The 16,127-nt window shown below is 52.4% G+C and overlaps 1 protein-coding gene across 2 annotated transcripts; it reads right to left on the reverse strand.

Moving 5' to 3' along the window:
* Positions 1 to 676: 676 nt before the first annotated feature.
* MORF4L1 (mortality factor 4 like 1) lies at positions 677 to 16,078 on the reverse strand. 2 transcript variants are annotated; one of them, XM_021543434.3, is made up of 13 exons: positions 15,966 to 16,078; positions 13,989 to 14,035; positions 11,940 to 12,007; positions 9,776 to 9,862; positions 9,543 to 9,623; positions 7,799 to 7,861; positions 5,257 to 5,282; positions 4,633 to 4,721; positions 4,427 to 4,528; positions 4,101 to 4,189; positions 2,850 to 3,022; positions 2,479 to 2,563; positions 677 to 1,338 (listed from the first exon to the last, which is right to left on the reverse strand). In XM_021543434.3, exons 1-13 carry the CDS (start codon positions 16,003 to 16,005, stop codon positions 1,254 to 1,256), a joined length of 1,035 nt encoding a protein of 344 aa, XP_021399109.1. In that variant the 5' UTR covers positions 16,006 to 16,078; the 3' UTR covers positions 677 to 1,253. The 2 variants fall into 2 exon arrangements, with proteins under 2 accessions (XP_021399109.1, XP_031361581.1); XM_031505721.2 differs by lacking the exon at positions 15,966 to 16,078 and adding an exon at positions 15,666 to 15,850.
* Between the last annotated feature and the right edge of the window lie 49 nt (positions 16,079 to 16,127).

A 16,127-nucleotide genomic window follows, 5' to 3' on the forward strand; every position in this document is an offset into this window, starting at 1 on the left:
GGAGCACCCACCTTCCCACACAGCTCCAGCCCAGCCTGGCGCTGGGCAGGGAAGCCACAGAGCCCCTTCCCTGCTCCCTGCCTGCCCTGAACAGAATTCCGAGTGGGAACCCCCCTTGGAAGTGCCACAGCTGCTCCCAGCCCTGCCTCAGTTTCCATGACAACTTCCCCTCACCCCATTGCTCAATATCCTTCTTTTTCCATGTGACAGCAGATCCTGCTGCTTTTTCACACAGCTCCCTATCCAAGCAGACCACCCCAGCCCCAGCAGCACTGGGGGCTGGCTCAGCACAGGAGGGCAGGGTGGGACACCACCCTGCTGGATTTCTGTCTGGAAAATGTGCTCAACACCTTCCCTCAGCCCCGGGCAGCCCAGCCCAGCCTCACCCCCAGCAGGTGCTGGGAGGGCACACGTGTGGGACCCTCAGCCCCTCAGGAAAGGCTCAGCCCCACCCCAGAGCAGCCCTGGGACAGGATGGGTCCCAGATCCCTGGCCACCGTGGCTTCCTGCAGTAACATCTGTGATTAAAACCTGGTATTTTGCGTGCAAAGAGCAGCTACTCAGAGCCAAGTCATGCAATGCCTTGAAGAGATCCAAACCCCTCATTCCCTCGCTCAGCCTGGCCAGGACACTCACACGGCAGCGACTGATGCAAACACAAACATTAGAAACCACATTTGAAATTAAAAAAGTTTATTTGCAGATCTGTAAAACAGCTCTGCGAGAGACCAACATTTCCAAACACTACGAGATGAGAATGCATTTTCCTATCATTAGAATATAAAAAAAAGTCACAGTCCTTCAACTACCCCATGAAAAGCAGACATTTATGAACCAAACATTGAACTTTCAACACCAAAAAGTCACTGGGGTGAGTGAGAGAGTCAATAGCACCAGGACAGGTGACACAGCCCTCGTGGTCTGTCATTACTATGGAATAAAGCGGGTGAGTGAGGCTGAGCAGCCCTACGAGCACTGAGGTCAGACAATGACACGCCAGAACACATTCCTCTACATCCCAGCGATGCACACACTGAGCCAGAAACACCACGGAGCTCCCGGCAGCTCCGAGCTTCCACTCTGGGACAAGAAATTCCATTGCAGAACGAGGAATCTTCCGGACTTACGTGGCAGTTGCACTTCACACACACAATTTGAATCACTCTACGTTTGCAGGAGCTGTGTGACGGGGAGGTGAAGGACAGGATGCAGAAGTGGACAGTGGTGCAGGACCCAGGCCCTGCTCCAGGGGATTACACCGCTTTCCGGTGGTACTCCGGAGGGGCCACCTCGTAGTCACTGGCACTGAACAATGCAGAGGAGTTCTTTGCTAAATATCTGCAAAAACAACGAAAAAATTACATTGCTTCTTGCCCGAATCCTGCTGTTCAGGGAGCCTGGGAATCTGGAGGTGTTTGCCCAGACACACAGCAGGGTCTGAGAAGCACCAGTCAGTCCCACAGTTGCTGCTCCCATCAGCTCTGCCAAGCGCTTACACATCTGCCAGCTCAGCCAAAAATCCATTCCAAAGGGCTGCTGAGCACCTCTGGCTCCAGGTGAGCTCCAGCAGCTCAGGATTAAGAGGATGAAGCTGTTGGCATTGGAGGTTCAGGCAGCTGCTGCACCAAGGATCCATCTGGAAGTGCTGTACCAAGGGAGCAGGGACAGAACACCAGGAAGTTCTGTCTGCACAAACAGGGACCCTCGAGGGCTGAGTGAAGGATGGCAAAACAAGGAATGGCCAAAGGTAAAGGCTAAATTCTCATGGAATGGGTTCAGGATTTCTGCTCACTGGGTTCACAGTTCTACCTCACAGCCAGAGCTCTTCAGCATTTACCTCAGACTGCCCCAAAGGACCAGGGCTATCCCAGGGCAGGTTTTCCTGGCTACCAGGCTGACTCCTGTCAAGCCCTGCTGCTGTAGAGCTGTCCTGGATTTACTGAGGGTTTTCTCTCAGCTTCCAATAGCTCTTAATCATAGGATCACTGAATTATTTGGGTTGGAAGAAACCTTAACGCTCACCTCATTTCACACTGAAGTGTTTTATTATTATCAGGTTGTTTTCCTCCTGAACATCCCACAGCTACAGGATACCATAGCACACTAAAGCCCTAGTGACAGTCTGTCCCAAAAATAACATTCTTAAAGTTCATCACTTTTTAAACATTTGCTCAATTGTTGTTGAGTAACTGTTGTGTAATTTAATAGCTTGCTGGAATTATCATTTGCTTTTTTTTTTTTGCAGTTATAAATAAATGTTGAAGCATTTATTTTGCAACAAGGAGCAGATGGGACAGGGTAGGAGTGCAGATTAACAGAAGCAGAGAAGTGGAGTCTGGGAGGCTTCACTGCAGCCGTGGGGAAGATCCCACACACAGGCCCCAGTTACACAACAATTCACTGCAAAGGGGCAGCCTCACAGCAGCCTGAGCTCCCTGACCTCTGTCTTTCTTGCTGGAAGACCTCACAAGTACTCACTTTAAGAAGTCATGCAAGTAGTTCAAGAGCAAAGCCAGACTCTTCTCATCCAGGGGCGTGTAGGCCAGCATGGCTCCGATCCGCACTGCCCAAAGGAAGGACACTTGTCACAAGCACTGCTTCTCGTCGTGCTGTGAGTTCACAACCTTACAGCAGCACAGGAAAGCAGCCCAGCCATCTACTCCAATATATACAATTTCACCCAGACCAGCCACAGTTTAAAAATCCATTTCCATCCCAAACCCTGCAATGGCCCTGAGCCTTTTGGGTACTTGGATAGGGAATGAAGCCACCCTTCAGAGCTGCCTGCCACAGGCTGGAGAGGGGGAAACAAGCACTGGGCTCCTCACCCCCTGCCCAGTGGCACTCACCAAAGAGCCTCAGGAGGTGCGGGGCCCCGTAGACCTGGGACATGGGAGCGTCGGGGTGATCCGCCAGGATCTCGGCGTACTGCGGCCTCTCGAACTTGTACAGCAGCTGCGTGCCCAGCATCACATTGAAGTACTCCTTGATCCCTGCCACCACCTCGTTCACAGCGTATTCCCTGGGGACACAGAGCTCTGCAAGGCCTGCCCCGAGCACCAGGGACTGCTCCAGGGCAAGGCTTGGCTCGGGGAGACCACCCGAATTGGGAGGGTCCTTCACAGGCATTCACAAGGAAATTTGTCTGCAGACCTTAAAATCTACAGCCACAGGGAGAGATGCAATTCCAGACCTCTCTGGAAAATGGGCTGTTCTGAACGGAGCCAGGGTTTAGGCAAACCAAGAGCAGCAGTTTTCAGCCATACTCTCCAAGAGATGGACTTGGAGCAGCCCTTCTGAAGGCACAGGCAGCACTGGGGACACTCAGCAGCTTTCTCTGTCACCCAAAGCTCATCCCAGCTCCCACCATGTTCAAAGGACAACACTGAATTAATTACACTGAGCAGGGGGACAGAGCCCTATAGTATTTCAGGCACCTGCTCCCTTCCTCCCAGGCCTCTCCTGCCAGATCCCTGCAGGCCTCCAACCTCACCCTGCCTGTACAGGACCTGGCAGCGACAGAGGAGCACAATCCTCACCCCACCCTGCCTACAAATTTAGAACAGGCATCAGGACAATTACATCAGAGCAGGTTAAAACACCCTGACAAGTCAATAACCTGCTTCCTCTTGAATGGAAGAAAATGACTTCCTTTTTCTGTTCTCCCTTTCAAACAGGAAAGTCTCCTGCAGAGTAAACACACCTTGTTTTGCTCAGGGCTGATTGCTGGGGTAATGACAAACAGTAATTGGCTTTGCCCATCTGAGGATTTACAAGTCCTCGTGCACCTCCCTGGCCCCTGGCTCTGAGGGACCCAGGGGCACTGAGCTCACCTCACGCAGCTTCTCTGGGAAGTTTCTATCAGCTTCCTGCAGGAAAAGGCTTAGGCCAAGTGGGGAAGCAGAAATTATATCCACAAAGCAGACGTGGATTTGGAATCCCTCCCTTAGGATTTCTGAACACCACTATCACCTTGGGCTTGGAACAGGGCACTGGACATGGGGCTGGGTCAGGTTTCACAGCCTTATTCCATTTTCCATGGAATCCAAGTCCAACAAGAGCCAAGGAGGTGTTTAAGGCTGGCAGTGAGCACTACTCACTTGTTATCAGTATTTCCTCGGGATTTTTTGTAGTTTGCATAATCCTCTAAAATGGAGTCCACGTTCTTCTTGGCAGGGAGATAGAAGAGCTACAAATGCAAAACAGAACAAATACAAGTTTGTCTCATTCTTGCAGACATTTATACGTGGCAGCTGAACTGAAACCCTTTCCTTTCTCACCAGGACTAGGATGAAATCAGCAGGTTAAGATGATAGAGGTTAGGAAGGGACTACCCCAAGAGTTTAGCTGGGCATTAAAAAAACCCAACCAAGCTGGGCAGCCTGGGACGGTGGAAGGTGTCCCCAGAGCTGGGCAGGATTTTCACCTGTTTCTGCCTGGTGATCAAGTCCCAGTCATCCACCAGCCATGGCTTCAGCTCCTCAGGGATCTTCACCTTCACTTCAACTCTGTTCATAAACGTCTCCTCCTGAAAATAGCCAAGCCAGACTAATTACTCTCAGGTACAAATTGGGAGCACAGCACCCTCTGTTTTCCACCCAAAATCCCTGGGAGGGAATGGAAAATACTCACACTTTCAACTGTTGGATCCACCCGAGCCCTCTTCTTCCTGGGAGGCTGGGGAGTCTCACTGGTGCTGCTCCCCTCCCCAATGCCTGGAGCTGTGCACAGCACACACAGCAGCAGGAAAGAACAGCAGGGAACATTTAGGGGAAGGATTTCAAAGCAAGGCTCAGATTTTCTCAGGTCACCTTTGCACCTGTTGGTTTTTTTGTTGTTGTTGTTTTAAATATTACTTCTGTTCTGGGAGTCCCCCTGTTTGTGCCAGTTTAAACTGCTGCACTGGCACTTTTCTGAGGGAGGTTTCTCCACTAGAACCACACCAGTCTGTCATATTTTTGGGGGAGAATTTCTGCAGAGCTCAGCTCTGCAGCTCTGTCATGTCTCCATCTCAGCAAGAAAATTTCCTAAGTCAAATTTAGGTTATTTCAACAGATCAGCTTCACTTTTCAATTGCAAGAGCTCAAAATCCTGGCAGGCTGGAACAAGCAGATTTTGTACCAAGCAGAAAAGTGTGAACCTTCCCCTTCCTGAGCAGGGAGAGCCCCAGGAGGGACAGCACAAGGTAAGGTCTTATTTCAGCTACACAACCTTCACTAGAGAGACCCACTCAGACACAAAATAAAACACACTTACTTTTCTGCTTGTTCTTTTTTGTTTTCCTGCAAGAAGAACACAAATTAGTGCACATGTCAAGAGAGTGGTACTAAAGGAAGCTACAGCAGAAAGCCAGAAAATGGTTCAAGCACAGGGAGCAGATCCTCAGAGGCCTGGGCAGTGTTTAGCTAAGGACACACAGAGGAAACAGAAGCTACAACTTTGCTTCAGAGCTATGGCACCACGAGATTCTTCATGGAACAGGTCAGAATTCACCATTTTTGGGAAGTTTTGTCATTCCCAAGTGCTCTTGGAGAGCTACATGAGGTTTGTGGCTGTTTTATTTCAGGCAGAATATGGCACAAGGAAACAGAAGTGCTGGGAATTCCCAGAAAAATCTCAACTCAACTGAATTAACTTCCAGTAGAAGACTGAAAAAAAACCTCCAGCTTTACCAGTGCAGCAGCAGAGGGAAGATGCAGGAGCACTTTGACTATTTACTACCCATTTTCAGGAAGTTTCAGCTGGAGAACCATGACTCCTTCTCAGTTTGCTCCCTGCCAACAGCAGCCTGGATCCACTGCTCAAAAACTGGGCACTGGGTGGATAAAAATCCACCAGGCCAACACTGACGCCTCAGAAATTCAGCACCCCTCAAGTGACTCTTGTTTTCAGGCTCTGGACTGGGATTATCAGGGCCAGGAAACAGGCAGAGTTCTGAGGAAGGGCTGGAGATAGGAGAGGAAAGGGTTTGTTTAAAGGCAAAGCAGCTGAAGTGAGGCTGAAACTGTGGGCAGGATAAAGCTCATCCCTCAGAGGGAGCCCTTCCCAGGATTAATTCACAAGATAAAAATCAGGGTAACAGAACAGAAGCAGAGTTTTTAAAACTGCACTTAGATTACTTACAACCAGATGTTATTCCCTAATTTGTTACTCAGTGTCTTATCTTCCCTCCAGAACACTTGGTTACCTTTCCTATTTTTTAAGCACTCATTAACTCTGACTGTTCCCTGATTTTTAGGCCCATGAAATGTAGAATAAATTCTGGGAAGCTGGAATTCAGCAGAGCTACATTTAACAGATCAGAAGGTGTTGCATAGGCAGCTATAAAGCCTGCTTTAACTACACATTTTTTTTCTGCTACAGCTTCCAGTTATCAGAGAATGAGTAATTATTTTAAACCCAAACCTGCATTTCATACATATTTCTATTTGATCACAGACTGCTTCACAGCTTTTGGAACCAGCTGCTGCATTTTGCAGAGCAGTCACCCTGAACAGACTCAAACAAAAGCACAGCACAAGGAGCAGGTTCTGAGCTCTCCCTCCCGACACCAGCACTGCTCCCAGGGTTAAAAACTCCTCGGTGCTGCTTCCCAGGAGCTCCAGGCTGCAGGAAGCACCTCCAGAAGGATCCAGGGCTGAAAGTTTGGAGTCAGCTGCACACTGCAGGGAGAGTCCTGCCACTGCAGCCAGCCCCACCACAAAGGTGCCGGGCAGAGGAGCTGCAAAGGGGCTTTCAGCAACCCCAAACAAGGGAACAAAGCACCCCAGAACAGCCAAGGGCCCCCAGGGCCTGCCCAGAACCCAGGGGAGAACCCAGGGGAGAGGAAAGGTGGGCCCCAGGACAGCTGAGGGCTGCCAGGGTTTGCCAGAACCCAGAGGAGAACCCAGGACCTGCCCAGAACCCAGCAGAGAACTCATTAGAGAGGAAAAGTGGGCCCCAGGACAGGTGAGGGCTGCTAGGGTTTGCAGAACCCAGGAGAGAGGAAAGGTGGACCCCAGGAGAGCTGAGGGCTCAGGGCCTGCCAGAACCCAGGGCAGGATCCAGGGGAGCTGCGGGCTCCCAGAACCCAGGAAGGCTGAGAGCTTTCATCATTTGCTCAGAACCCAGGACAGAGCCCAGGACAGCTGAGGGCTCTCATGGCCTGCCCAGAACCCAGGGCAGAACCCAGGGAAGAACCAAGGGTGGGGCCCCAGGACAGCTGAGGGCTGCCAGGGTTTGCCAGAACCCAGGAGAGAGGAAAGGTGGACCCCAGGAGAGCTGAGGGCTCAGGGCCTGCCAGAGCTGAGGGCTCCCAGAGCCCAGGAAGGCTGAGGGCTCTCATCGCTTGCCCAGAGCCCAGGACAGAGCCCAGGACGGAGCCCAGGAAGGCTGAGGGCTCTCATGGCCTGCCCAGAGCCCAGGACAGAGCCCAGGACAGAGCCCAGGAAGGCTGAGGGCTCTCATGGCCTGCCCAGAGCCCAGGACAGAGTCCAGGACAGAGCCCAGGAAGGCTGAGGGCTCTCATCGCTTGCCCAGAGCCCAGGACAGAGCCCAGGACAGAGCCCAGGAAGGCTGAGGGCTCTCATGGCCTGCCCAGAGCCCAGGACAGAGCCCAGGACGGAGCCCAGGACAGAGCCCAGGAAGGCTGAGGGCTCTCATGGCCTGCCCAGAGCCCAGGACAGAGCCCAGGACAGAGCCCAGGACAGAGCCCAGGACAGAGCCCAGGAAGGCTGAGGGCTCTCATCGCCTGCCCAGAACCCAGGACAGAACCCGGTCGCCCCGGGGTGGCAGCCCCGCGTGGCCAGGCCCCACTCACCGTGTGGAGATGGCCGGGGTCTCCAGGCAGCAAACGGTGTGGGCTCCATCGCGGCGGAAGAACCTGGGGACAGGGCACAGGCAGCTGCTGGCAGCCCTCACAGCACCCAGCAGCTGCCAGCCCACCTCCATGGACACCCCCGGCGACAGGCTGTGCTCGCACTACTGCCACTAACGCTTGCTTAGCCAAGGAAAAACTCATTTTAGAATGAGTTTTTAGAATAAGTTTTAGAATGTCGACCACCTTTCCCTCAGATGCCCCAGGAGTGCCACAAAGGTGCATTCTGAGGCCCACAGAGGCGCACAGTGTTACCCTGTTAGAACAGCTGTGTGCACAGTTTATCCTCCCCTCACCACCAGCACTTTGTGCCTGCAGTGAGCTCAGATGCACAAGGCTGGATTTTGGAAGTGTATTTTGGGAAGAGTTACTCTGTAGTGCAAACAACACACACTCACAGCTGAGTCAAACCCACAGCCACCATCAGCTCCCTCCCACCACTCACACAGTCAGCTGGAACAGCCCTTTAATCAGCCAAATCAGTGCTGGTGATCATTCAGACCTGTTTTAATTAGATTTTAACGACACTCCTTATCAGCTGCCCACACAGAGTTGGGCTGGGCTTTGTCTGAGCCCACATGAGGACACGGTGAGTGCCTGCTTCCCATGGAGGGCTCAGCTGGGGCTCTGCCTGCAGCACCTGAGCACAGGGGAGCACCCAGCCAGCAGATCCGGGGGGATCCAGGGGGACCCAGCAGATCCGGGGGGATCCCCTGGCTCCCCTTTCCCCACACCAGGAGCCAGCTGCAGCCCTGGCCAGGCTTGGGCCACTCCCCAAGTGAAACTGCCCCAGGGTCCAGAGCAATCCCCAATTCCCTGTCCCCACCTGGGCTGCACTGCTCAAAGCCAGGACTCGCATTCCACAGCAAACCTGCCCCTGAGCGAGCCCTGCAGCCCGAGGCTGCTGCCAAATCCACTCCTGAAGAACTGCTGGCATTGCAGCAACCTCCTTGTGACAGCCAGCATCACAAATGAAATTAGAGATTCAAAACAGCCCAGTAAGTAAGGGCCACGTTCGTCAATAAGTGAAACCCTGCCCAAACAGAAGATGAGAAATGAGCAGAGCTGGACTGATTGTCTGAAAATCTACCATAAAACTCTCCCTAAGCACCAAAAGGATGGAGTGAAGGAAATCTGACAGTCACAGCTCAAATTAAGTTTTTCTAGTTGATGCCTGAGCTTGCTTCTGGTCTCTTAGGATGCAAATCCATTTTTAATTGTGTACTTATGGGTTTAGTTTTGTCAAATCCAGCCAAAGAAAGGCTCTTTAAATGCAGTTTTGACAGCTGCACCATGGCAGAAGGCAAGGCATTGTGAGGATTTATTCCAAAGTGCTGGAAGAGCTGGGAAATTCTACAGAGAAACTGATTTTACTGAGATATACAAGACTTATGAGGAATCACCACTTTTTGAGTGGCAGGTCACCGACAACAGACTGCAAAAAATTGCAGAGCGTGCATTCAACATTAACTGTGCACCATCTAAAAGGCATTTTAAATTAAATACTTCAACAAAGGCCTTTTTGGTGCCATTAAAATGCTTTTGCACAGGCTGTGCCACAAGAAATGGAGCTGAGCTGCAGAGACATTAAAACTGACAAACCAAAGTCTGGGAGGGGGTTTGGGCAGGGTTTGGGGGTGGGCTGTCTTGTTTGGGTTTTTTATTTTTAAGTAAAAAAGAATCTTACACTTCAACATTCTTCTGCTGCAGACCAGAAGTCTTCTTGCCTGGAGCAGCTCCTCTCATCTTCCCCTCTGCATATTGTTCCCTTTAAACAGAGCGCATTCAGAATTAAGATTTTGGTGGGAAAAGAAGCTTCTTTGACTTTGGTTTGAAACTCAGTTCCTTCCCCTGATAACTGTGGATTGAAGCTCTGTTAAACAAACATTTCCTGAGAATCCCTTCCTCCCCACTACTCACTGGTTGGCCTTCTGGAGTTCCTTTTGTTTCTGCAGGTTGGTATCCACGTATTTGAGCACTCTGCTTTCTGGAACCCATTCATCCCAGCTGCAAAAAACCCAGAGACAAATAAATCAGCACTCAAAACCTTCCCACGATTGCCTTGCCCACAACAGTCAATTAAAAGCTTCACAAAATTTGGAACTAAACTCTGCTTTGTGTCAAGTCATGGAGTGGCACAACTCAAGGCCAAAGCCACCACACGTTCCCCACTGCCTGGAGCTGGAATGATTTAGCTAGGGAAGTGTAACCCCCTGGCATTTCCAGCTTCCCAAACTTGAAAGGCAATTTAGGAGGGAGAGAACAGTCTTGAACTCAAAAGAAGCATCACAGGAAAGAAAGAATACTCTGTGCTTACAAAATTATGGGATATCTGTAGCCATAATCTATTACTGAGAAAGCTTCCTTTATCTATTCCGACATTTTATAGGTTAACAAATTCAGCAACAGGGTCTTACTGTAACTTACTGATTTCTGTCTGTGAAGGAAACCAAGATGGCATGAATATTTGCAGAGTCTGAAGTGAACGATTTAAGAGAACAGGTGTTGGGGAAATTGCCATTACAGCAGGAATTCCACTTCAACACAGAGTGCCTCAGCTGAGCAATCTGACAACTTATCTCAAATAAAACACATTAAAAGTGGCCATTCTAAAGCACATCAGTTAAAGCTCTTGGTGAAGAGCTCTGTGCCACTCTTCAGCAGCTGCCAGTCTTGGAGCAGACCAATACTGCTGCAGGAGCAGCAGGAGTGCAGAGGTGGAGAGAAGGCAAGGGCAGCACCTGCAGACTGCAGGGACACCTCCAGCTGTGCCCAGAGGCTCTGGGGTTTGGGCAGGCTCTGCCTAAGCCACTTCTCCCACTCCTGCCTGCCCAGCTGCAATGGACCTCCCAAAAGTGCTGTGTGCCCAGGTGGCACCTCTGTGCCCCACGGTGACAAAGCTTGCTGGTATCCTGACTGTGATAAGGGCAAAATAATTCCAAGCCAGGCCCTGACAGCTGCAGGTGAGGGCTGTGCTGCCCTGGCCCTCACAGCAACGCCACTTTTAATGTCCTTAATTGGAGCTTGAAGGCAAAAATGAAAACTCAAACAGCACGAGCAAGAAAAGCGGAATGAGGACACCACCTCTGCCCCCTCCGTGGCACAAACAAGGGAAGGAAGGGCCACACTGATGCTGCCTCATGAAGAGGAGCCACCACACACAGGGACAGTGCCCCTGTAAGTGTTGTGTTTACACTGAGCCATCCCTGGCCCTCTGGCAGCAGGGAGGGCAGATGCAATTAAAAGTCACATCTAAAACAAGGTTCAGCTTTTAGTCACATCACAGAGATCAAGACTGCTGTGACTAAGAGTCCTCAGCATGGAAATGAAACCAAACCAAACAGGAAACTGCCCTCTGAGACTTCTGGGTTTGAAGAGCTGAGGTTTTTAATCACCTAGGAAAAAACCTCCATTGCCTACATTCAATCCGAGGGGTAGAAAACAACTCAAAAAAAGGGAGAAAAGTACATCAATATAACAACCTCATGGAAGCTTTCACCTTTAACGTGCTCCACATTTAAAATCCCACAGAGGTGCCTGTAACCCTCAGCCATCTCCCACCTGGAACCCTGCCAGTTTTGCAGGAGGGAAAAGCATCTGTAAGTTTATTTAATCTGAGAGGCTGGAGCTGAAACACAGGCTGCACCTGCTGCTGAGCCAGCCCTCAGCAAGCTGTGCTCCAAAATCCCCCCAGCACCTGGGCTGAGGCAAGGCCAGGGGATCCGAGTGCTTCTGCCCCACCTCAGGAGGAGCTGCCCTTCCTCCCAAGGCATAACAAGGAAGTTTTCATAGCAGAAGTTTCTGCCAGGGAGGAACTCCAGTGTTTCCCACCCTGAGCAACCAGAATGTCCCAGAGCATTCCCAGCAGCCTCTGCCAGTTCTGCAGGAAATGGCCAGTTTGGCAATGTTCTCTGTGTTACATAAATCAGGCATTGAATCAGCAGCTCGGGTATTAAATCATCCTGGTCATCCCAGAGGATCCCAGCAGGGACATGGCAGTGCTGCTGCCCCCAGCCCACACTCAGACAAAGCATCTCCCTGGAAAGGAAAGAGAAATCCTGCTTTTATCCCATGCACTACTTACTTTTTATTCCAACCGCTGTAATGGATAAAGTATTTCACTTGCTTGTCCTTTATGGCAACCTTTACACACTGGAACAGAAAAGAAAGGTCAGTCAGTCCCAGGGAAAACAGGCAGAGCTCAGGGCATTTTGCTGCTTTAGCTTGCAGAGCTTTCCCTGCCTCTGAACTTCTTGGCTGTACAAATCAAATCCACCAACTCAACACTTCCTCCAGGAAGTTCAAGTTCTGTTCTGGAGGTGCTGAGATTCAGCTGCCACTGCCCGCCCCGAGCAGTGACAGAATGAGGCTGCTGAAAAACCTGCAGGGCTCCAGATTTGACTCTCTTTAAAAGGTGTTTTTCTTCCACTGAAGTAAAAACTGCTCCCAAAACCATGACTGGTATTTTCCTGGCACACAGAGCCACCCCCAAGCATTGGAGAGGGCAGAACCTTTGGCTAATACAACATTTTCTCAAGACCACACTGTGCTGTACCCATTCAGCTACAAAACAGTGCCAGAGAGGAGGAAACACCTGCAGAATGCCACATATGGAACTTAAACCCAGGCTCACGTGAGCCTGCAGCCAGGACTAAGGTTCTCCTGCTGCTGCAGCAGTGCTTGTTCTGACAGCCTGCAGCTAAACCCAGCCACACACAGCCTGAGCCTGCCTCTGCTTGTCTTGGAGAAGAAAGGGGCTCAGCACCAAGCAAAAGATGACTCAAATACAGTTCTGTAGCAAAATATTTTCCCTGCTGGGGGTTAGAAGGGCCTGAAGTGGCTCTCAAAGCTTTAACTCTGCATGGCAGAGATGCACAGACAGCTCCCGTTTGCCACGAGCCCTCACAAGGAGCTGCTCTGACCACCTTGATGTGGGACACCAAGGATGTGGTCAGAAGCAAAACAACTGCTGGACTGAGAACCAACCACAGGAGAAAAACAGATCAAAGGAGCAGGAAGAAAGCCAAGGTTGTTATTCATTACTACTGACAAAGCAGCTTTTAAAATGAAACTCTTTAAAATAAACAAGTCAAACCTTTTTAAAATTAAACTTCAAGATCATTCTGCCAGCGCAGGAACGCTGAAGGACCCACTGGGTACAAACAGCCAGCCAAAAGCCACCTGTGAGCTGGGAAATCCCTTGCAGCACCCAGCTGGCACAGCCTGCTCCTGCAGCACTCATTCCACCCTGGCAAGAGCAGGGCAAGCACAGCTGCTCCAGCTCGGGGCTGGCTGGGTGGCACAAGGTCATTGCCTCAAAGCCAGAAGCCTCCATCACCCTCCTCTCTGCAGGCACAACAACCCTGAGCACACATTCCCAACAAATCCCACAACCTCATCCTTCTGATCCAGAGGCAGGAAAGAGCAGAGTAGGAGCCCTAAGGTGGGAATGGTTTGGAGCAGCCCAAACCCTCTCAGTGCTCTGGGAGAGATTTTAGCATTACAACAACTCTTTCTCCTGAAGAGAGAAGCTGAGCGCTTCTCCTGCCTCCCTGTGTTAACATCCAAAGGATTTAAATCCCTGTCTGAGGTGCCCCAGGAATTTCTGCACACCTTCCAACCCACACAGCCCCAAGAGCCCTTTCCTTCCCTTCCAGGGGGAGTGGGGCACTCAGACACTGAGGCAGCAGGGGCACAAATCTGCACTGCAGGCTCCTGTGGTGAAAGAGCCAGAGCTGGGAAGCAGAACTGGGACTGCCACGTCCTTTGTCACTGCAGTGCAGCTCCTCCTGGGCACTGGTGCTGTGGAAGGCCACGGGCTGTACTCAGCCCCCTCCCCCTGAGCAGCTCAGGCACCAAATCCTGCAGGCACAAAGTGTTCTGGGATATTTCCAGTGTTCAGTGTTCTGGGATGTTCTAACAGCCTCTGGGAGCTTCCCAAAATAGCTGCACGGTGCCACTGGGCTTCCTGAAATGGTTCTGGAATAGAGCCCCAGGGTCTGAAATTGATTTCAGACAGCTTTCTGTTAAATTTAGTTCCAGTCCTTGGTCCCATCTAGAGGCACAGCAGACAGAAACATGTCCTTGTTTTCCTGGGCAGCAGCAGGAGCCACCTGCAGCCTCCCACACCCACCTTGGCTTCATAAAGGAGAGGTCCATGGAAACACAGCACTCGCTCACCTGCAAGGGAAACACAGAGAAACAGCTCAGGGGCCATGCCCACAGCCTGTGCCCCAGGAACAGCACAGGGAAACAGCTCAGGGGCCGTGCCCACAGCCTGTGCCCCCAGGAACAGCACAGGGAAAGAGCTCAGGGGCCATGCCCACAGCCTGTGCCCCAGGAACAGCACAGGGAAACAGCTCAGGGGCCCTGCCCACAGCCTGTGCCCCAGGAACAGCGCAGAGAAACAGCTCAGGGGCCATGCCCACAGCCTGTGCCCCAGGAACAGCACAGAGCAGCCTGGGGGCAGCTCCCAGGCAGGACTGACCCCAGAAACAAATGCTCTGTCCCGGCAGAGGGATCAGAGCAGAGATCCCCGAGATGCCAGAGCAGCTGCACACACACAGCACACAGTGCTGGTGACTCTGGCAGCAAAGCCCACATCCCTGCTCCTCCCTGACATCCCCAGAGCTCCTCCCCAGCCTCGGGGAGCTGCAGCCCCCACAGCAGGCTGGGCTCAGCCACAGGCAGGCAGAGCTGCCCCTCTGAGGGGTCACTGACCCAGGACACTGTCTAACACCCACCTCTGCACCTGAAGCTCCTGCCACTGTCACCCGTGTCCTCTCCTTGCAGGAAGGGCAGCACATGGCATTGCCAGCCCAGGGGAGTCAGGAAGAGAGACCCCCATGCTGCTTCCCCACGTAGCCTGTGGGGCAGGGCAGGGCTGGGCAGCAGCAGAACCCCCTCACTGTGGGCTTTGGAGCAGGATGACATTGTCCCTCAGGCCGGTTTTATCTCCTCGTGGCCAAGCCTCACTGTGTGGCTCCACTGAGGGAACTGCAGGATGCTGAACCCAGGATATCTGAGGGCACATCTCCTCCTGGAAGCTGCAGTGCTTTCTGCTTTTGGGAAGATGAGCTGTGGAACTGTGAAATGCCTCTGTGTCTCACAAAGAAAAAGGCGCTGGTTGTCCACATTGATGCATCACACAGTTGGTCCTTTTATTTATTTAAAAATGTCCCTAGAGACGGGGCTGACAATCAGAGGTGGCATTGCCACCCTCATCGTCACGGTGCTCACAGTGCTGGTGGCAGACACACCTCAGCCTCAGAGCTGGGCAGTGTTTTGCAGGAGAGATGCCCACAGTTACCGAGGAACATTCATTTTTAACAACACAGGGATGATCCGCAGAAAGGGTTCTTTGTCTCCATGATAACCCGGCAGGCTCCTGCTCCCTCACACACGGGCTGATCCCTGGATCCACACGTTGTTCCTTACAACAAAGCTGATCTCATCCCACCCTGCCATGGCAGGGACACCTTCACTGTCCCAGGCTGCTCCCAGCCCCGTCCAGCCTGGCCTGGGACATTCCAGGGATGGGGCATCCATCTTACACTGCACTGCTATTTCCGTTTCTCTTACTTTATTAATCTCAACCTCAACCATCACCTAAAAATCCAAATATACGTCGAAAAATCCTCCTAAACAGCCCGAGTCATCCTTACCCACCTAAACCCCGGTGCTCTGCGGCAGATGTGGATTCCAGCTGTGCTGGCATCCACCGCTGCCTCCATGAATCCTCCTGCACTGGGCTCCCTTCCGGGCGACAACAAACAAATAAAAAAAAATAACAACCATTTTCCAAACGCACCAAAACAAAACCCCCGACACACCGGAGGGCTCGCAGCCGTTTTAACACCGAGGAACATCCGCGCAGGAAAATGAAGGATAGAACGGGGTGGGGAGGGCCCGCGTGCTGCCGGGAGCGGAGAGGAAGGCCGGGAAGGGACAAAGCTGCGGGAATTCGCTTTCCCACCTATTCCCAGCGGGTCGGGGCTGAGCGGGGAGCGCTGGGGCCAAACCCCCCCGAGCCGCGGGGCCAGAGCGGGGCCAGAGCGGGGCCAGAGCGGGGCCCCGCACCGGGCACGGCCCCGGGCCCTGCCGCACTCACCCTCCTGGAACTTGGGCTTGGGGTCCTGCTTGGGCGCCATTTATAAGGGCCGGTCCCTCCTCCGGCCGCTCCCGCGGGCCCCGGCGCCGCCCGGCCCGGCCCCGCCGCCGGCCCGGCCCCGCCGCGCAGCCGCGGCCCGGGCATGCCGGGACATGCAGTCCC

This window comes from Lonchura striata, chromosome 11 (genome assembly GCF_046129695.1).
Source record: "Lonchura striata isolate bLonStr1 chromosome 11, bLonStr1.mat, whole genome shotgun sequence".
NCBI lineage: Eukaryota > Metazoa > Chordata > Aves > Passeriformes > Estrildidae > Lonchura > Lonchura striata.